The sequence below is a fragment of the Bubalus bubalis genome, chromosome X, assembly GCF_019923935.1.
Source record: "Bubalus bubalis isolate 160015118507 breed Murrah chromosome X, NDDB_SH_1, whole genome shotgun sequence".
NCBI classification, from domain to species: domain Eukaryota; kingdom Metazoa; phylum Chordata; class Mammalia; order Artiodactyla; family Bovidae; genus Bubalus; species Bubalus bubalis.
The window spans coordinates 55,368,965-55,391,608 of record NC_059181.1 but is presented as its reverse complement, the minus strand read 5'-3'; the positions used below and the strand labels follow the sequence as shown (position 1 = coordinate 55,391,608).

The following is a 22,644-nucleotide window of genomic DNA, read 5'->3' as shown; positions in this document are numbered from 1 at the left end:
GGTCTTCGTTGCTTTGTGAGGGCTTTCTCTAGTTGTGGCCATCAGGGGCTACTCTTTGTTGCAGTGCATGGTCTGGTTGCGGTGGCTTCCTGTTGCAGAGCACAGGCTCTAGGTGCATGGGCTTTAGTAGTTGCAGCCTGTGGGCTTGGTAGTTGTGGCGCGAGGGCTCAGTAGTTGTGGTACATGGGCTTAGTTGCTCCTCAGCTTGTGGCATTTCACACCAGGGATGGAACCCGTGTCTCCTTCATTGGCAGGTAGATTCCTATCCACTGTGCCACCAGGGAAGTCCCTTATTGATTTTTTCCCTCTTATTATTCTGTTTTCTTGATTCATTTTCTGTATTATTGCCTTACGTCAGCTTGGCTTAAGTTTGCCTGTTTCTAATTTCATGAGGTGGAAGCTTAGATCATTGATGGGAGGCTTTAATGAGGTTCACGACATGCTACTTCCAAATATGGCATCTTGCCATATTGAATACTTTAAGCTGAAGGACTTTGAGAAAACAGCAGAAGTATGGAAGTAACCCTGACCTCCCCACTGCCTTTCTTCCCTGAAACAGATCATATACCCTCATATAAGAAGTTCCTTCCCTATACCCATAAGAAAGGAGCATCTGAACAAACAGGTCTTGCTAACTTTCCACAGTTTACTACACTTACCACGTGCTCTCTGATCCTATCATATTTCTGTCTTCGCGTCATCAGACCTAGAATAAAACTACTCAGGTCTGTTTCTTCAGGTCTTCGTTTCCTTATGAAGGCTCCCTTGTATGTAAAATTCATATTAAATAAATTTGCATACTTTTCTCCTGTGAATGTCTTTGTCATTTTAATTTTCAGACCCAGCCAGGGGAGTCTGAGAAGGGTTAGGGGAAGGTCAGGGTTACTTCCTTACTTCTGCTGTTTTCTCAGAGGCCTTCACCTTAAAGTATTCAAAATCCAAGGTGCCATATTTGGAAGTAGCATGTCTGGAACCTCATCAAAGCCTCCCATCAATGATCTAATCTTCCACTAAGTGGGTCAAGGGAAACTTTTTCCTCTCCTATAACTGTCTTTTCTAACATAAGCGTTTAATGTCATAATTTTTCCTCTAAGCATTGCTTTAGGTGCATACCAAAAATTCTATTATGTTGTGTTTTAATTGTCATTTAATTAAAAATATTTTCTAATTTGCTTTGAGGTACCCATGGGTTATTTATGTGTCTTTAATTTTCAAACATTTGGAAATTTACCAGATATTTTTGTCATTGATTTCTAATATAGCTCCATTACAGCCAGAGAACATACTGTGCATTGTTTCAGTTCTTTTAAATTTGTTAAGATTTTGTTATGACTCAGAATTTGGTCATATGGACATTGATTTTCCTGCCTCCTTCTTTCATTTATAAGGATCTGTGTGATTACATAGGGGTCATCTAGATAATCCAGGATAATTTTCCCCAGTTTAAGATTCTTAATCACACCTGCCAAGTCCCTTTTGCCATGTAAGGTGACACATTCATAGGTTCTGGGAATTAGAATGTGGACATCTTTGTGGGGGGCCATTATTCTGTGTATCACACCCTCCTTTCCCATCCCCAAGCCCTTGTGGTGACTGTCACTGTCTCCAAATGGGTCCATAGAGGTAGAGAGATGGGGCTTACCTCTGAGAGTAGCCAGGTCCCCATCCCACAAAGGAGAAAAAGACAGCAACAGTAGATGGCCCTAGGAATAATAATAGTGACAATGTTGATCTTAAGAGTCATTGTTTGCACTGGGCTTGCCATGTGCCAGTGCTTTCCATGAATAATACCTGCCATTGTCTCCATTTTACAAGTGAGAGTCTGAGGCCCAGCAAAGTTCTATCATCTGCTCAGTGTCATGCAGACAGGAATAGTGGAGGAGCCAGAGTTAGAACACCAGCCTTCTCCATAGCCTGTGCCCTTAGCCACTGCCTCAAGTTATGACTATGACCACCAGAGGTCAGGGGAGGCCTCCTTAGAATGGATTGTTAATGGACCTAGAATTTTAGGATGAATTTTAGGGTTTGCTAGTGGCCAAATTGGGGCTTCCCAGGTGGCCCTAGTGGTAAAGAACCCACCTGCCAATGCAGGAGACTAAGAGATGTGGGTTCAATCTCTAGGTCCAGAAGACCCTCTGGAGGAGGGCATGCAAACCCATTCCAGTATTCTTGCCTGGAGAATTCCTTGGACAAAGAAGCCTTGCAGGCTACAGTCCATGAGGGTTCAAAAGAGTCAGACGCTACTGAAGCGATTTAGCATGCCTGCAGGCAGTGGCTAAATCACTACCTTTTATGGAATCTCCAGAGAAGCTATTTGGTTCCACCTTTCTCTGTGCTCTGACTCTCTGATTCTCTATGTCTCTGTCTGTCTCTTACACACATACACACACACACACTTGTGGCTTAATCTACAGAATTAAGGGGTTATGTATCTATAAAACTCAGGGGATGATGATCCTCAGCACACATGGGGCATGCCTTACACAAAGCTCTGCAGCCCCGTCCCCCATTAAAATGGCCTTGTTGAGAATGAGGGGGAGGCAGCCAGGGAGAGTGACAGTCTCCTGTGGGCATCTGGAGGGAGGTCAGTGCAGGGGTCTAGACCAGGACTTAAGGACACCTCAACACATCTGTTCCCAAAATTCCCTTTGCCTGCCACCAGGCTTCCCCTCCCAGCCCGGGGCCTCTTTAGCCCCTCCCCCAGCCCTGCTCACAGGGCCTCAGTACACCCTCAGCCCATTTGTGGCCTTTCACCCAGCACCCGTGCTGCCTCAGAGGATCCCCTCAGGACCCTGCCTGCTCCCTACATTCTGCAGGACAACTCTCTCCTGCCCACACACAGGGGTCTGTCATAAAGTCCTGGTGAGGGAGGAACTGAAAATCTCTCCAGGATCCAGAGAAAATCCAGGCCCAGACCAGGCGTCTAAGGCACTTCCCTCAGGGCTGGGGGGAAAGGGAGGGGGTCTCGGAGAGGAGCTGGGCTCAGTGTCCCGCGGGAGGTGGGATGACACAGGGCAGGGCTGGGTCTGTGAGGACAGGGAACAGCCCTGGGAGGACCCGGGGCAGCGGGAATGTGAGGATGGCCCCAACTGCTGTCCTCATGGGCTTTGGCACCTGGCCAGGCTCTGTTCCACTGGAGCTGGACAACGGAGTTTGTTAAGTGCCTTCTCTGGGCCTGAGTGTCTTTGCTGACAGGGGCAACAGGGTTTTCTTCAAGGGCCCTAGTGAGGATGAAGTGAGGTGGCACTTAACAGATTCTTGGGATCAGCCATAAAAAAGAATGAGATTTTTGCCATTTGCGACAACATGAATGACCTTGGAGTGCATTATGCTAAGTGAAATAAGTCAGACAGAGAAAGACAAAGACTGAGTGATCTCATTTATGAATAGGTGGAATCTAAAAAACACACAATAGAAACAGACACAGATCGGTGGTTGTCAGAGGTAGGGGTGAGGGTAGAGTGGGGGCTGGGGAATGGTTGAGTCAGAAGGTACAAACTACCAGTTATAAGATAAATAAACCCTGGGGATCCAGTGTACAGCATGGTGACTATAGTTAACAATACTGTATTGTGTATTTGAAGTCACTAAGAGAATAGATCTTAAAAGTTATGATCACAAGAAAACAAATTGTAACTATGTGAAGTGATGGATGTTAACTAAACTGATTGTGGTGATCATATATGGACATATCAAATCATTATGTTGTACACCTGAAACTTATACAATGGTATATAACAATTATATCTCACTAAAGTTGGGAAAAAGAAGTGCTTAGAACACTACAAATCAGACAGATCAATGATTACCGAAAACAAAAATTCTTATTTAAATTTGAAGTTTTGGAATTTTTTTTTACCATAGCTCATTAAATCTCAGATGCTATAGACAGTGTGTCACATCATTGTTTTAAATAACCAGTATTCCTGCCTGGAGAATTCCATGGATAGAGGAATCTGGTGGACTTACATGGGGTTGCAAAGGGTCGGACACGACTGAGCGACCAACACAGACTAACACACAAGAAAGAAGGTGTGGCGAATTAAACTGTGCCCCACAGCCTTCTCATCTCAGTGACTGTAAGATGCATTCTCTATTTCTGATATGTTGAAATATTAAAAAAAAAAGGCATTTAGAATGATAAGATATGGTATTTTTCATTGTTTATTTTTACAGTTACCTTCTGTGGTAATACATTGCTTCTGATTTTGTGTAGTGATATAGCCTTTTCTATTTCATTTAAAACAAAAAATGATTCAATCTTACAGAAAATTCGAGACAACTGTACTAGTCAGAATGGGCTCATGGCCCTTCAGCCACTCCCAGCTGCCCAGAAGGATCTTCCTGGGGTGAGGTGCACAGCTCACTCCCCTAGATGCCCACACTGAGAGCACTCCAGATGCCTACTCCAGGATGGAAGGGGGAGGGGTTAACCCATCAAGTCAGCATCTGCTGAGGGATGCCCACACAATGTCAAGTACATCCTGGCTGCTGGGAAGCCGGCATTCCCACAGGCATCATGCAAACCTTCAGGAGTCACATAGTCTGGTGAAGGAGGCTCACACATGCTCTCTCTCTCTCACACACACACAAGCACAAAAAGAAAATGATAAGGCACTGCGGTATATGGTTATAAGGATGGAACTCTGGATCCAATGGCCTTGGTTCAAATTCTGGCTCCTTGATTTCCCAGCTGTGTGACCTCTGGCAGGTTTCTAAACCTGTTTCCCAGATGCTTCATTTGTTAAAAAAAAAGGGGGGGGGACAAAACTTCCTACCTCATTAGGTTGTTGTGAGAAGTATTATGTGAGTTAATATTTCAGAAGAATTTCAAACACTTTCTGGTATATAGTAACTATTTCATAAGTGCTTGCTAATGAAACCCTTTTAAAACATTGAATTAGAAGTGCAGCCCATGGAAGTTCAAGAAAGGACACAGGGGAAGAAGGCATAAAGGTCTTCTCACATGTAAAGTGAAGGTGATAACAGCATTATCCTCCCAAGTTTATTGTGCCTATTTTGTTACATCTTTCTTAAAGTGTTCATGTCACTTTAAGAAAGCCCTAGCCTTAGTCCTGGGGCTAAGTCTCCATTCCTTAGCAGGATGGACCACACCCCTGTTACAGTGGCTCCAAGATTTCCGGGTGGGTCCCAAAGGTCCCTTCCCAAAGCAACATGGATCCCCCTTTCCCTGCAATGCAAGGGCCCAATTGGGTGTTAGGGCCTTATTCTGGGCCCTGTTGAAGGTCACTCCAGGGGCCTGACTACCCAGAGACAGTTAGGATCTGGGGATTCCTGTCCTTCCATTGTCAGTCTGGATAAGCTTCTTGCTTCATCCAAGTCCTAAAGATTACTGGCAGCCCACTGCATTTGTGAATAAACGAATGACATTCAGAATGGCTCACTCCTAGGCTCCTAAGCCAGCCTTCCCCAAGCCCCTCCTCTGAGAAAGCCCTGCGGTGAACAAAGCCTGGTCCCTGTTCCTCCTCCAGGGATTGGGCACTAGCCTCATGGGGTCAGACACTTTTCTCTGCAACACACGTATTCTACTTGCTGTTCTTTGTTAACTGCATGTTCTGGAGAATGCACTCCCCCTTGTTCCTGTAAGCACACACAAGTCCCACTCGTTTTGTATCATACCCAGCAGGTGCTGTGTGGTATAACATGAACCCTAGTCATTAATTTTACTCTGTAAGCTATTGGCTATAAATGGTTATTTAGGGTCCACCCCACCCTCTCCGTTAGTTTCCTTTATCAGCCTTGTGCACACATCTATGTGCACATGTGTGTGTTTTCTTCAGCAGTCTTAGAAGTGAACTCCTTAGTCAAAGGGGTCAGTCAGTCAACAACCCGAGTGCCTGCTCTGTGCCAGATAGTGCTCAAGGCGTTGGGGAGACTCGAGGAACTAGAAAGCCACATGTTCTTACTTTCGTGGAGTTGACATTACAGTGGAGGATATTTCCAGTTTTTATTTTAAAATAGATGCTGCCACACTGCTATCCAAATTACTGACATCCTCAGCCTACTTCCAGGGCAGCAGCTTTAAGGAGGGCGGGTGTACTCCTTTGCCTTCGCTTTCTGCAAGGCCTTTAGGGTCAGGGCCTGGGACGGTCCATTTGGGGACATGGGTTAGAGATAGGGATGGAAGGGTCCAGGGAGTGGGCGGAAGGAGGCTAAGGAAGGAACAATTCACAGGGCATCTGTATGGAAACCTCCTTCATCACACCACTAGAGGGTGTACGGGACGCAGGGATGAGAAGTTGGTAAGAGAACAGTATCCTCAGGTAAGTTAAAGTCGCTCAGTCGTGTCCGACTCTTTGCGACCCCATGGACTGTATAGTCCATGGAATTTTCCAGGCCAGTACTAGAATACTGAAGTGGGTAGCCTTTCCCTTCTCCAGGGGATCTTCTCAACCTAAGGATCGAACCGGGGTTTCCTACATTGCAAGCGGATTCTTTACCAACTGAGCTGTGAGGAAAGTGAGCCTCAGGTGGGGAATTTGCCTGCTAATGCAGGAGACTCAAGAGATGCGTGTTCCATCCCGGAGTTAGGGAGATCCCCTGGAGGAGGAAATGACGACCCAATCCAGTATTCTTGCCTGGGAAATTCCATGGGCAGAGGAGCCTGGCGGGCTGCGCAATGAGTCAGACACGACTGAGCACACACGCACGCACTCAGGTTATACCACTGCGTGAGGCACAGATGGAATAGTCAGTTCTGAGAGGTACCACTGGGTAGGTGGCATCTATTTTAGAACAAACCATTGCGAAGGACACTAAGGGCCGCTACCACCCCCAGGTAGGGGTTTCCACAGAAGCTCCGGATGGAGGCAGGAATGTACCTTGACCGTCCGCACACCGCACCCATCTTCCCTATTCCTATCCGAGTCCCTGGAAGGCACCCTCTATTGGACTGAGACTTTCACATTGCCAAGGCTTCCCTCGCAGCTTCTCGGTCTCCGCCCTTCAAGTGTTTTACCTTTGAATCAGTGGTTTGAACATGATGGAGAAAGAGATTGTATTTACGGAGAGGCATTTGAAAAGACCCTGATGCTGGGAAAGATTGAAGGCGCGAGGAGAAGGGGACGACAGAGGATGAGATGGTTGGATGGCATCATCGACTCAATGGACATGAGTTTGAGTAAACTCCAGGAGTTGGTGATGGACAGGGAGGACTGGCGTGCTGCAGTCCACGGGGTCGCAAAGAGCCGGACGCTACTGAGCGATTGAACTGAACTGAGGGGCGGGGGCGGGTTTCAAAGCTCTTTTTGGGATCTGATTGGTCAATGCGGGGTTTTACCAATCTGGAGCTTTTTCTGAGTGCATAGGGCCCCCGCACCCCGGCGAGCGCCAAACTCCAATTGGTTGCTGATTTGGCGCAGGCGCGGTGGTTGCTTGGGCAGAGTTCTGAGCTGTGGAGGCGGGGCTTTCCGGATTGAGGGCGCGTTCAAATGTTGTCTGCTTGCCTGTTTCTTCACTTGTCAAAGGTGGTGAAGCTTCTCCTGTAGCACAATTTAAAACTATATCTTTGAGTGCAGGGTGATGGGGGTTGACCTCGAGTGAACAACTGCAGTCTCTTATTCCCCATTTGCCCCTAAGCCAGTCACAAGTCCAGCTGCTGCTGCTGCTGCTGCTAAGTCGCTTCAGTCGTGTCCGACTCTGTGTGACCCCATAGACGGCAGCCTATCAGGCTCCCCCATCCCTGGGATTCTCCAGGCAAGAACACTGGAATGGGTTGCCATTTCCTTCTCCAATGCCTGAAAGTAAAGAGTGAAAGTGAAGTCGCTCAGTCGTGTCCGACTCTTAGCGACCCCATGGACTGCAGCCCACCAGGCTCCTCCGTCCATGGGATTCTCCAGGCAAGAGGACTGGAGTGGGGTGCCATTGCCTTCTCCGCACAAGTCCAGCGGGCACCTTTATTTTACCTCCTTGCATTCATCATTCATTCTCTCCATTGCTAAAATTGCATCGTCAGAGTTGAGATTTAGGGAAATTTCAGAAAATCCTGCCCTGGTGGAGGGCCCATGAACCCAGGACCACAGAGCAGGGCTGCTTGGAGAACCCACTTTCCAGCAGTTGGTGCTTTGGCAGTGAAATATTTTCCCATGTGGGTTTTGTTTTTGCTGTTAATTCCAGAAATACATTAAGCCTCGAACCAGGTTTATCTTGAAACCGTACTGCAATTTAATTTTAAAACACAACAGAAATCTTTATCTAAAGGCAACAACACACACTTGTGTTTGCTGCGTATATTTCCAAGATTTTCTCTTCTGATACATAGGAAAGTGGGGAAAGCTACATAGTCAAAAAGTAAAACTGTGATAGTATGGGAGGAAAAACAAGCTCTAAAAATGAATACAAGCATACAGAAATGAACCTCACTCTTTAAAAAAAAATTAGCTATTTTTTTTAACTCTTATTTTGTATTGGGACTTCCAAGGTGGCTCATTGGTAAAGTATCTGCCTGCCAAGCAGGAGATGCGGGTTTGATCCCTAGGTCAGAAAGATCCCCTGGAGAAAGAAATGGCATGCACTTCAGTATTCTTACCTGGGAAATCCCATGAATGGGGGAGTGTGATGGGTTACAGTCCCTGGGGTTGCAAAGAGTCAGACATGACTTAGCAACTAAACCACCACCACCATTGAATATAGTTTCCTGGGCTATACAGTGGGACCTTGTTGTTGATTCATTTTATGTATAATAGCTTACACCTAACTCCAAATTCTCACTCCCTTCTTCCCCCAACCCCCTCTGTCTTGGCAACCACAAGTATGTTCTCTGTGTTTGTGAGTCTGTTTCTGTTTTGTAGATTGGTTCATTAATGTCATATTTTAAAAAGGTTTTATATATAAGTGATATCATATGGTATTTGTCTTTCTCTTTCTGACTGACTTCTAGTTGCATCCATGTTATTGCAAATGGCATTATTTTGTTCTTTTTTATGGCTGAGTAGTATTTCACTGTATATATATACCACATCTTCTTTATCCATTCTTCTGTTGATGGACATTTAGGTTGTTTCCATATCTTGGCTATTGTGAATAGAGCTGCTGTGAGCATAGGGGTCTATGTATTTTTTTGAATTATGGTTTGGTCTGGATATATGCCCAGGAGTAGGATTAATGGATCATGTGGTAGTTCTATTTTTAGTTTTTTGAGGAACCTCCGTACTGTTTTCCATAGTGGCTGCACCAATTTACATTCCCACCAATACTGTAGGAGGATAAATGAACTTCACACTTGATCTAATTGATAACCCATAGAGAAAAATAGTCTTCTAGATAACTTTTGCTGACTGTGTCAGTAGGGCTCTAGTATTCAATTCAATACAGTCTTCAGTATTCAATTGATTGTCTTTTCTCTTTGTCATGATTTGTGAATGATTTCTATTTGTTTTAATCAGGATGGTGTCATTTATCTGAAGCCAATTTCTCCAAGACAAAGGCAGACTGGATAAACAGCCTGTTTAAAAAATATTTATTTATTTATCAGTTATGTTGGGTCTTTGTTTCTGAGTGTGGGCTTTCTCTAGTTGCAGTGAGCAGGGGCTACTCTTTGTTGTGATGCATGGTCTTCTCATTGCAGTGGCTTCTCTCTTGTTTTGGAGCACAGGGCTTCAGTAGTTGTGGTGCGTGGGCTTAGTTGCTCCACCGCATGGGGATCTTCCTGGACCAGGGATTGAACCTGTGTCCTGCACATTGGCAGGCAGATTCTTAACCACTAGACCACTAGGGAAGTCCCAACAGCCTGTTTAAATCAGGTACTTGTCTGGAATTGCCTCAGAATACAAGAATCAGACTGGGTAAGCAGGTGACTTGAGTAGTCTCACTTTCCTCCCCGATTCCTTCACCATTTCTCCAGGCCCTGGAGTATCCCAGGTAACTCTAGCTGCCAAGGGCCATAACCCAGTGTGGTGCTTATTATTAACCCTCTCTTAGAATCCCACTCTGATCTTTCTCTGTCTTTCCATGTCAAAGCAGCTGCTGAGAAGCCACAATTGGTGGTTGCCTCTACTTATGACAGTCTGCATTACTGGGCCCAACATGGCTTTAAAATCCCTGCATTATAATCCTCTTCTGGAAAAAGCAAGGAGGGGACTGTTTACATTGCTATTAGTACCTATTAGTAGTCTGGTTGATCCAGATTAATGACTTATTTACTTCGCACTTGTATATCGGGATGTTGTTGTTCAGTCACTTAGTCATGTCCGACTCTTTGCAACCCCATGGACTGTAGCGTGCCAGGCCTCCCTGTCCTTCACCATCTCCCAGAGCTTACTCAAGCTCATGTCCAGGACTCGGTGATGCAATCCAACCATCTTGTCCTCTATCGTCCCCTTCTCCTCCTGCCTTCAATCTTTCCCAGCATCAGGGTCTTTTCCAATGAGTCAGTTCTTCACGTCAGGTGGCCAAAGCGATTGGAGTTTCAGCTTCAGCATCAGTCCTTCCAATGAATACTCAGGGCTGATTTCCTTTAGAATCAAATGGTTTGATCTCTGTGCTGTCCAAGGACTCTCAAGAGTCTTCTCCAACACAGTTAGAAGGCATCAATTCCTTGGTGCTCAGCTTTCTTTATGGTCCAACTCTCACATCCATACATGACTACTGGAAAAACCATAGCTTTGACTAAATGGACCTTTGCAGGCAAAGTAATGTCTTTGCTTTTTAATATGCTGTCTCTAGGTTTGTCATAGTTTTTCTTCCAAGGAACAAGTGTCTTTTAATTTCATGGCTGTAGTCACCATCTGCAGTGATTTTGGAGCCCCCCAAAATAAAGCCTGTCACTGTTTCCATTGTTTCCCATCTATTTGCCATGATGTGATAGGACCAGATGCCATGATCCTAGGTTTTTGAATGTAGAGTTTTAAGCCAGCTTTTTGGCTCTCCTCTTTCACCTTCATCAAGAAGCTCTTTAGTTCCTCTTAGCTTTCTTCCATTAGGGTGGTTTCATCTGCATATCTGAGGTTATTGATATTTCTCCCAGCAATCTTGACTCCAGCTTGTGCTTTCCAGCCTGGCATTTTGCATGATGTTCTCTGCATATAAGTTAAATAAGCAGGGTGACAATACACAGCCTCAATGCACTCCTTTCCCAATTTGGAACCAGTTTGTTGTTCCATGTCCCATTCTAACTGTTGCTTCTTGACCTGCATACAGATTTCTCAGTAGGCAGGTAAGGTGGTCTGATATTCCCATCTCTTTAAGAATTTTCCACAGTTTGTTGTGATCTACACAGTCAAAGGCTTTAGCATAATCAATGAAGCAGAAGTAGATTTTTTTTTCTGGAATTCTCTTGCTTTTTCTATGATCCAATGGATATTGGCAATTTGATCTCTGATTCTTCTGCCTTTTCTAAATCCACTTTGAACATCTGCAAGTTCTTGGTTCATGTACTGTTGAAGCCTGGCTTGGAGAATTTTGAGCATTACTTTGCTAGCATGTGAAATGAGTGCAGTTGTGTGGTAGTTTGAACATTCTTTGGCATTGCTCTTCTTTGGGATTGGAATGACAACTGACGTTTTCCAGTCCTGTGGCCACTACTGAGTTTTCAAAATTTGCTGGCATATTGAGTTCAGCACTTTCACAGCATCATCTTTTAGGATTTGAAACAGCTCAGCTGAAATTCCATCACTTCCACTACCTTTGTTCGTAGTGATGCTTCCTAAGGCCCACTTGACTTCACACTCTAGGATGTTTGGCTCTAGGTAAGTGAGCCATCGTGGTTGTCTGAGTCATTAAGATCTTTTTTGTATAGTTCTTCTGTGTATTCTTGCCACCTCTTCTTAATATCTTCTGCTTCTGTTAGGTCCATACCATTTCTGTCATTTATTGAGCCCATCTTTGCATGAAATGTTCCCTTGGTATCTCTAATTTTCTTGCTAGTCTTTCCCATTCTATTGTTTTCCTCTGTTTCTTTGCATTGTTCACTTAGAAAGACTTTCTTATCTCTCCTTGCTATTCTCTGAAACTCTGTATTCAGATGGATATATCTTTTATTCTCTCCTTTGCCTTTCACTTTCCCACAGGGATGATGAAGAATGGGTTACAGTGGGCAGAAGAGTTTGATGAAGGACAAGTTCCTGGAGGTTTGCTTGGAACCCAGATCACAGTGAGCATTCACATGATAAATGGGGGAGAATGAGGGATGCAGAGAGGGTTCTCAAAGAGAAAAGTAAAGACCATGAAGGAGCATAACATGTTTTACAATGTTATGAGATGTGTTCCTTTCCCTTTCCTGTTTTAAAAAATTTATCTTAATTAATTAATTAATTTGTCTGTGCTGGGTCTTAGTTGTGGCATGCATACACTTAATTACAGCATGTGGTATCTAATTCCCTGACCAGGGATTGAACCCAGGTTCCCTGAATTAGGAGCATGGAGTCTTAACCACTGGGCAACCAGGGAACTCCCTCCCTTTATTTTCTTTAGTGTAGCTCCCTCTCTACACCGGTCTCCATGTGTTCCCAAGGAGAGGAACCCAGAAAAAAAGTTTTGCTTGAGATGATATTAAAAACATTAATTGACCTCACACAGCTCTTAATAAAGAACTACTTCTTTGTTCCATCCAGGAGTTTGCACTTGTAACACTCCTACACTGCCTGTGAAATCTCTGTTAAAGTACAATTTTCAAAAAGTTACAAACATGCTGCTGCTGCTGCTAAGTCGCTTCAGTCGTGTCTGACTCTGTGCAACCCCACAGATGGCAGCCCACCAGGCTCCCCCGTCCCTGGGATTCTCCAGGCAAGAGCACTGGAGTGGGTTGCCATTTCCTTCTCCAATGCAGGAAAGTGAAAATTGAAAGTGAAGTCGCTCAGTCGTGTCCGACTCCCATCGACTCCATGGACTGCAGCGCACCAGGCTCCTCCGTCCATGGGCGTTTCCAGGCAAGAGTACTGGAGTGGGGTGCCATCGCCTTCTCCGTACAAACATGACTCTGATACAAATAGAATGAACACAGATGTCACATGTTGTATTTTCCCCAGACAGTTGGGAGCAAGATATTTATTAAGGACCAACACCTGTAAAAGAGAGATAGAAGTGGAAATGGGCAGAGGGAGAAGTAGAACTATGACTGAGAGCCTGACAAAGCCTTGGCCAGGCAATCTGGGAGGGAACCCTGGAGTAAGTGTCTTCATCTATTTGGGCTGCTACAACAAGTTACCATAAACCAGGGGGCTCCAGCAACGATGTTTGTTTCTCGCAGTTCTGGAGGCTTAAAGTCTGAGATCAGGGTGCCGGAATGATCAGGTTCTCGTGAAAACCTCCTCTGGGTCACATGCTGCTGACTTCTCATTGTATCCTTACCTGGAAGAAAAAGAACCAATAGGTATCTGGTCTCTTTTACAAAAGCGCTAATTTAGCTTGAGGGTTCCACCTTCATGACTATTTACCTCCCCCAGGCTCATTTCCAAATACTATCACATTGGGATGTTTCAATACATGAATTTGTGTGTGGCAGGGGGGACACAAACATTCAATCCATTGCAGTAAGCATTGCTCATCAGAGTGTCCTGTGGTGGGCAGAGCTGGCAGGCCTTTATCCCTCCTGCCTCCCTCAGTCACTGCTTGTGCACAGTCCTGGGAGGGCTGTACCCCAGGTGGTTTTCTGAAGCTGAGGCAGACACCAAAGGAGCTTGAAGCAGGCCTAGGAGGCTCATGTTTGTGTCTGCACAGACCACCCCTTGTGTCACATGGATCTACTTCTGTACATATGATCAGGTGCCACACCTCCAAAGTTCTGGTGGACCTATGTTCCTGAGGGGTAACTTAGAAAAAGGAGATTAGTGGGATGAACTAGAACCCCTGCAACTGCAACTGGTCTTGGACAACTACACTGGGGAAGGGAAATATCCATATTTCTTAAGGACTGTTGGACATATGGTCTGAGTTGACATTGATATTTGGAAACTGTGTCATCATGGCCTCACTGTCAGAGTGGGGGTGTATAAGGACCAGGTAATAAACAGAGTCCTGACCCAAGTCCAGTGAGACTTTGTCTAGTTTACAGTGGGGGCACTGAGTCCATGGTCCCAACCTGTGGTCATTTTGCCAGACTTTGCATGTATAATTGAGATTGACATAGGCAGTTGGTGCAACTCCTATATTGGTCCCTTGGCCTGTAGGGTAAGAGCTGTGATAGTACGGAAGGCTAACTGGAAACCTGTTAGCCTGTACCACAAGCTGGCTGGTTTAAATAATAGGAATTTATCATCTCACAGTTCTGAAAGCCAGAATTCCAAAATCAAGGTGTTGGCAGGGTAGGTTCCTTCTAAGGTTGTGAGAGAGAATCTATTTGTGCCTCTTCCTAGCTTCTGGTGGTTTGCTGGCAATCTTTAGTGCCCTTTGGCTTCTGCAGCATCACCCTCATCTCTGCTTTCATCTTCACATCTCATTTTCCCTTTGTGTGTATGTCTCCAAATTTCCCCTTTCATAAGGGCACTGATTATATTGTATTAGGGGCCCATCTTGCTACAGTATGACATCATATTACCCAATTATATCTGCAACAACCCCATTTCCAGATAAGGTCACATTCTGAGGTACTGAGGGTTAGGACTTCAATATATGAATTTTAAGTGGACTTAGCTCAACTCATAACACTTACCTTCACTCATCAAAGATACTAAATCCAAAGAAATATTACATCCTGGGGGTATGGCTGAGATTAGTGCCACCTTTAAGGATTTAAAGGATGTAGAAATGGTGATCCTCATTGTCAGTTCAGTTCAGTCGCTCAGTCGTGTCTGACTCTTTGCAACCCCATGGACTGCAGCACACCAGGCTTCCCTGTCCATCACCAACTCCTGGAGCTTGCTCAAACTCATGTCCATCAAATCCGTGATGCCATCCAACCACCTCATCCTCTATAGTCCCCTTCTCCTCCTGCTGTCGATCTTTCCCAGCATCAGGGTCTTTTCCAGTGAGTCAGCTCTTTGCATCAGGTGGCCAAAGTACTGGAGCTTCAGTTTCAGCATCAGTCCTCCCAATGAATATTCAGGGTTGATTTCCTTTAGGATTGACTGGTTGGATCTCCTTGCAGTCCAAGGGACTCTCAAGAGTCTTCTCTAATACCACAGTTCAAAAGCATCAATTCTTTGGCGCTCAGCTTTCTTTATGGTCCAACTCTCACATTCATATGTGACCACTGGAAAAGCCATAGCTTTGACTAGACAGACCTTTGTCAGCAATGTAATGTCTCTGCTTTTTAATATGCTGTCTAGGTTTGTCATAGCTTTTCTTTCAAGGAGTAAGCGTCTTTTAATTTCATGGCTGCAGTCACCATCTGCAGTGATTTTGGAGCCCCCCAAAATAGAGTCTGTCACTGTTTCCATTGTTTCCCATTTATTTGCCATGAAGTGATTGGGACCACATACCATGATCTTCTTTTTTTGAATGCTGAGTTTTAAGCCAGCTTTTTGGGTCTCTCACTTTCATCAAGAGTGTTCTTAGTTCCTCTTCACTTTCTGCCATAAGGGAGATGTCATCTGCATATCTGAGCTTACTGATATTTCTCCCGGCAATCTTGATTCCAGCTTATGCTTCAACCAGTGTGGTGTTTCACATGATGTACTCTGCATATAAGTTAAATAAGCAGGGTGACAATATACAGCCTTGACATACTCCATTCCCAATTTGGAACCAGTCCATTGTTCCATGTCTGGTTTTAACTGTTGCTTCTTGACCTGCATAAAGATTTCTCAGGAGGCAGGTAGGGTGGTCTGGTATTCCCATATCTTTCAGAATTTTCCATAGTTTGTTGTGATCCACATAGTCAAAGGCTTTGGCATAGTCAATAAAACAGACGTAGATGTTTTTGTGGAACTCCCTTGCTTTTTCTATGATCCAATGGATGTTGGCAATTTGATCTCTGGTTCCTCTGCCTTTTTAAAATCCAGCTTGAACATCTGGAAGTTCTCAGTTCACATACTGTTGAAGCCTAGCTTGGAGGATTTTGAGGATGATGACCTTGCTAGCAGGTGAAATGAGTGCAGTTGTGCCGTAGTTTGAGCACTCTTTGGCATTGCCTTTCTTTGGGATTGGAATGACAACTGATCTTTTCCAGTCCTGTGGCCACTGCTGAGTTTTCAAAATTTGCTGGCATATTGAGTGCAGCACTTTCACAGCATCATCTTTTAGGACTTGAAATAGCTCAGCTGGAATTCCATCATGTCCACTAACTTTCTTCATAGTGATATTTCCTAAGGCCCACTTGACTTCACACTCCAGGATGTCTGGCTCTAGGTGAGTGATCACACCATCGTGGTTTTCTGGGTCATTAAGAACTTTTTTGTATGGTTCTTCTTTGTATTCTTGCCACCTCTTCTTAATATCTTCTGCTTCTGTTAGGTCCATGTCATTTCTGTCCTTTACTGTGCCCATCTTTGGATGAAATGTTCCCTCGGTATCTCTAATTTTCTTCAAGAGATCTCTAGTGTTTCCCATTCTGTTGTTTTCCTCTATTTGTTTGCATTGATCACTGATGAAGGCTTTCTTATCTCTCCTTGCTATTCTTTGGAATTCTGCATTCAGATGGGTATAGCTTTCCTTTTCTCCTTTTTGCTTCTCTTCTTTTCTCAGCTATTTGTAAGGCCTCCTCAGACAACCATTTTGTCTTTTTGCCTTTCTTTTTCTTGGGGATGGTCTTGATCACTGCCTCCTATACAATGCCATGAATCTGTGTCCATAGATCTTCATTGTATATCCATTTAATTTGTCAGTCTGGCTCCTGCAGAAACTGGCTGTATTCTGAAGGCTGACAGTGGACTGTTCCAAGCTCAACTAAATAACAGCAGTCCCAGTGGCAGCCAAATGTGGCATCATTGCTAGAGAAGATTAACATGGCCTCAGGTTCATGGTATGTGGCCCTCAATTTGTTGAATGCATCCTTTACTATCCCTATCAAAAATAATATAAAATAGAGTTTATTGCCATACAGAATGAATAATAATATTAATTTACAGTTTTGCCTTAAAATTCTTTTTAACTCTCTTGCCTTCTGTCATAATTAGTACAAAATAGTCAGGACTGTCTGGCCACCCCACAGAACATCATATTGATTCATTACATCAGTTATCATGTAAGAGGTGGCAAGAACACTGGGTGACTGAAAAACATGTGCTCCAGAGGGTGAGAGATGAACATTGTGAAAATTCAAGAATCTGTCACATGCCTAAAAATGTTTGGAGATCAGTGGTGGTCCAGAGTTCAGTTCCAGAACACCCCTTCCAAAATAAAAGATTAATTTTTGCATATTGCATCTCCTACCACAGAGGGAGATTTTGCAGGCAGGGTGTTCAGCACCTGGGGTTATAGCTTTGGGCCACATGCTAGATGGCATAGAAGGTTTCTGCATTTGATTGGAACCCAGAGCAGGAAAGGGCCCTGTATCAGGTTCAAGATGCAGTTCAAGCAGCTCTAGTGCTTGGGCCATATGACCTGGCAGACATTAGTTCAGTTCAGATCAGTCACTCAGTCGTGTCTGACTCTTTGCAACCCTATGGACTGCAGCATGCCAGGCCTCCCTGTCCATCACCAACTGCCGGAGTTTACCCAAACTTATATCCATTGAGTTGGTGATGCCATCCAACCATCTCATCCTCTGTCGTCCCCTTCTCCTTGTGCCCTCAATCTTTCCCAGCATCAGGGTCTTTTCCAATGAGTCAGCTCTTCACATCAGGTGGCCAAAGTATTGGAGATTCAGCTTCAACATCAGTCCTTCCAATGAACACTCAGGACTGATCTCCTTTAGGATGGACTGGTTGGATTTCCTTGAAGTCCAAGGGACTCTCAAGAGTCTTCTCCAACACCACAGTCCAAAAGCATCAATTCTTCAGTGCTCAGCTTTCTTCACAGTCCAACTCTCACATCCATACATGACCACTGGAAAAACCATAGCTTGACTAGATGAAACTTTGTTGACAAAATAATGTCTCTGCTTTTTAATATGCTGTCTAGATTGGTCATAATTTTCCTTCCAAGGAGTGTCTTTTAATTTCATGGGTGCAGTCACCATCTGCAGTGATTTTGAAGGCCCCCAAAATAAAGTCAGCCACTGTTTACCCATCTATTTGCCATGAAGTGATGGGACTGGATGCCATGATCTTTGTTTTCTGAATGTTGAGCTTTAAGCCAACTCTTTCACTCTCCTCTTTCACCTTCATCAAGAGGCTCTTTAGTTCTTTACTTTCTGCCATAAGTGTGGTGTCATCTTCATATCTGAGGTTATTGATATTTCTCCCAGCAATCTTGATTCCAGCCTGTGCTTCATTCTGCCCAGCGTTTCTCATGATGTACTCTGCATATAAGCTAAATAAGCAGGGTGACAATATACAGCCTTGACATTCTCCTTTTCCTGTTTGGAACCAGTCTGTTGTTCCATGTCCAGTTCTAACTGTTGCTTCCTGACCTGCATACAGGTTTCTCAAGAGGCAGGTCAGGTGGTCTGATATTCCCATCTCTTTCAGAATTTTCCACAGTTTATTGTGATCCACACAGTCAAAGGCTTTGGCATAGTCAATAAGCAGAAATAGATGTTTTTTCTGGAACTGTCTTGCTTTTTGTATGATCCAGTGCATGCTGGCAATTTGATCTCTGGTTCCTCTGCCTTTTCTAAAACCAGCTTGAACATCTGGAAGTTCACAGTTCACATATTGTTGAAGCCTGGCTTGGAGAATTTTGAGCATTACTCTACTAGCGTGTGAGATGAGTGCCATTAGGATGAGTGATAGTAAAATGAGTGAGATGAGTGACATTAGGATGTTGGAAGTATCAGTGATGGGAAAAGATGGTGGAGAATTTATAGCAAGCCCCAGTGAGCGAATCCAAACTCAGACTCCAAGTGTTCTGAAGCAAGTCTGTGACATCTTCAGTGGAGACTTATACCTTAAAGAAATATAGATCCTGGAAATCCTGACACATGCTACCAATACAACATGAATAAAGCTCAAGGACAGTAAACTAAGTGAAATAAAGCAGTCACAAAAAGACAAATACTACATGATTCTGCTTATATGAAGTAGAACAAGACCTACAGTGTTGCAGATTGCTGTTCAAATATTGCTCTTGCTGACAAATCCCACAGAAATGTGCACCCCCCCCAGCTCATATTCACAATAGGATGTACACTTCCAGGTGAAGACCTTGTCGGAATTTTTTTTCTTGGAATTGATTTTGTTAGAAGTGTAATGGGGGTAAGGTAGAAAAAATAAGGCTTCTTACATATGAGAGGTGTTCCTGAGGGAAACCATTAAAGCAGGCAAGGGAGGCTCTGACACATGAAGATAGGTATTTCTGGTTTCTCACTGTTGTAGAGTTGCCCCTGTACAGAGTTTATCTCCATGAAGTTCAACTTGCCTGTTGCAAAATTTTTCCACAGGCATTTGCCTTCATAAGGGCTGCCCCCATAGCTCAGCGGTGAAGAATCCACCTGTGATGCAGGAGACACAGGTTTGATCCCTGGGTCAGGAAGATCCCCTGGAGTAGGAAATGGTAACTCACTCCAGTATTTTTGCCTGGGAAATCTCATGACAGAGGATCCTGGTGGGCTACAGTCCATGGGGTCACAAAGAGTCTGACACAACTGAGCACACACCCATTTGCCCTCTTTTGGAGCTGGTCTATAAATAGTCTCACCAGATTCCCTAGCTTCACAATACACCTTTTGTATAAACAGTCCACTGATCCTTGAACAACAGGAGTTAGAACTGCCTGGGTCCATTACATTTTTGCAATTTTTTGGGACAAATAACTATACACTACAATACTGCTGGAACTGAGGGTGTAGGGGAGAGGGGAGTTAAAGTTATGTGCAGATTTTCAACTGTGCTTGGGGTGGTCAGAGCCTCTAATCCTCCACATTATCCAGGGGTCAACTGTATACTGATAAATAAACTTACTGGCTTGTGTATGCACTTCATGTAAGGTCTCTTTTTAAAGCATAGATTTACATTTTATAGACTATAAAATATGGATGTTTCTTTACTTTTCTAGAATATAATGCTTTATTTAGAATGTTAAGATAGCCCCTGCCCATTTTGTAGAGCCATAGCTATCTTAAAAAATTGTTTGTTGCATAAATATTTTCAGTACCTCTTACTATAATGCTAAAGTAGTTTCTAACCATTGTGAAAAGAGAGGAGCTGATCACTGCTATAAACACAGGAATTTATGCATCTCAGTGGCCACTTTAGCCTGAAAGGTTAGTTACAAAAGATGCGAAACAACTCGAGAGTCTGATGGGTGTATAGGTGGTGCAGGTGCAAATGTCATAAAACAGCAACAACAAGAAACTCTGATGAGAGTATTAGGGACAATCATCTTTATTTTTAAAGCCCTTATATCCTAGATCGGAGTCTCTCAGCTTCAGGTCTACTGACATTTTGGACCAGATAATTCTTTGTTGTGGGGGCTGTTCTGTGCATTGTAGGATATTTAGCAGCATCACTGGCCTCTACCTACTAGATGCCAGAGGCACCTCCCTGCTTGTGACAAATTAAAAATTTTCTCTAGATATTGCCAAGTGTCTCCTGGGGGACAAAATCCCCTCCTTGCTGCCCGGTGCCCTAGAGTAAAAGGTTCTAAATTTTTTAAGTTAAAAAAAACTCTATATATCTTTTTAAAAACTTTTTATTTTGTTTTGGGGTATAGTCGATTAGCAAACAATGTTGTGAGTTTCAGGTGAACAGCAAAGGTACTCAGCCATACATAATACATATACTTATTCTCCCCCAAACTCCCCTCCCATCCAGGCTGCCACAGAACATTGAGTAGAGTTCCCTGTGCTACACAGCAGGTCCTTGTTGGTTATCCATTTAAATATAACAGTGCATATATGTCCATCCCAAACTCCCTAACTATCCCTTGCCCCATACTTCATCCCAGCAACCATAAGTTCATTCTTGAAGTCTAAGAGTCTCTTTCTATTTTGTAAGTTCATTTATATAATTTCTTTTTAGATTCCACATATGAGGGATGTAATACGATATTTCTCCTTCTCTGTCTGACTTCACTCAGTATGACAGTCTTTAGGTCCATCCATGTTATCTCAAAGGGCATTATTTCATTCTTTTTAAAGGCTGAATCAAAGAGTCAGACACAACTTGGTGACTAAACAGCAACAACAACAAACATATGTACCATATCTTTACCCCATCCTCTGTTGAACTTAGGTTGCTTCCATGTCTTGGCTATTGTAAACAATGCTGCAATGAACATTGGGGTATCCTTTGGGATCATGTTTTTCTCCAGATATATGCTCAGGAATGGGATTGAAGGGACATATGGTAGCTCTATTTTTAGTTTTCTAAGGAACCTGCATACTTCACTCCATAGTGGCTGTACCCAACAGTGTAGGAGGGTCCCCTTCTCTCCATACCTGCTCCAGAATTTATTGTTGGTGGATTTTTTGATGATAGCCACTCTGGCTGGTGTGGTGATATCTCATTGTAGTTTTGATTTGCATTTCTCTAATAATTAGTGATATTGAACATCTTGGCCATCTGTTTGTCTTTGGAGAAACGTCTATTTAGGTCTTCTGCTCATTTTTTGAGTGGGTTGTTTGTTTTGATGTTGTTAAGCAACATAATCTGTTTGTATATTTTGGAGACTAATCCTTTGTTGGCCACATCATTTGCAGATATTTTCCAATTTGTGGGTTGTCTTTTTGTTTTGTTCATAATTTCCTTTTCTGTGCAAAGGCTTTTGAGTTTAAGTAGATACCATTTATTTTTATTTTTATTTCCATTATCCTGGGAGACAGATTGAAGAAGATACTGCTGTGATTTACGGCAGAGAGTATTCTGTCTCTAGGAGTTTTATAGTGTCTGGTCTCACATTAAGGTATTTAATCCATTTTGAGCTAATTTTTGTGTGTGGTTTTAAAGAAAGAATGATCTAATTTCATTTTTTACATTGTAGTTGTCCAGTTTTCCCAACACCATTTGTTGAAGAGACTGTCTTTGCAACATTGTGTAGTCTTGCCTCCTTGCCTATGGTCATAGATTAATTGACCATAGGTGCGTAGGTTTATTCCTGGGTTTTCTATCCTGTTCCATTGATTTATATTTCTATTTTTGTGCCAGTACCATACTGTTTTAATGACTGTAGCTTTATAGTATAGTCTGAAGTCAGGGAGCCTGATTTCTCCAGCTCCATTTTTCTTTCTCAAGATTGCTTTGGCTACTTGGGGTCTTCTGTGTCTCCATAGAAATGTTAAGATTTTGTTGTTCTGGTTCTGGGAAAAATGCCATTGGTAATTTTATAGGGATTGCATTGAATCTGTAGATTGTCTTGGGTAGTATAGTTATTTTGACAATATTGATTCTTCCAATCCACAAACATGGTATGTAGTTCCATCTGTGTTTTCTTTGATTTCTTTCATCAGCATCTTATAGTTTTTGGAGTACAGGTCTTTTGTCTCCTTAGGTGGCTTATTTCTAGGTATTTTATTCTTTTTGATGTGATGGTAAATGGAATTATTTCTTGAATGTCTCTTTCTGATCTTTCATTGTTAGTGTATAGAAATGCAATAGATTTCTGACTATTAATTTTGTAACCTGAAACGTTACCAAGTTCATTGATGAATTCTAGTAGTTTTTTGGTAGTATCTTTAGGACCTTCTATGTATGGTATCATGCCATCTGCAAC

At 43.4% G+C, this 22,644-nt stretch overlaps 1 protein-coding gene across 2 annotated transcripts in view; it reads right to left on the bottom strand.

Moving 5' to 3' along the window:
- Positions 1-243: 243 nt before the first annotated feature.
- LOC123331802 overlaps positions 244-22,644 on the bottom strand; it is a 66,473-nt gene continuing 44,072 nt past the window's right edge. Inside the window, exons 1-3 of one of the 2 annotated variants that reach the window (XM_044936863.2) lie at positions 14,606-14,835; positions 13,163-13,305; positions 244-1,703 (exon numbers count right to left, since the gene is read on the bottom strand). In XM_044936863.2, coding sequence (XP_044792798.1) covers positions 1,254-1,703; positions 13,163-13,305; positions 14,606-14,714 — 702 coding nt within the window. In that variant the 5' untranslated portion in view covers positions 14,715-14,835 and the 3' untranslated portion in view covers positions 244-1,253. Of the gene's footprint in view, positions 1,704-12,961; positions 13,306-14,605; positions 14,836-22,644 lie in introns of those variants that run through there. The other variant, XR_006548580.2, reaches the window with a different exon arrangement.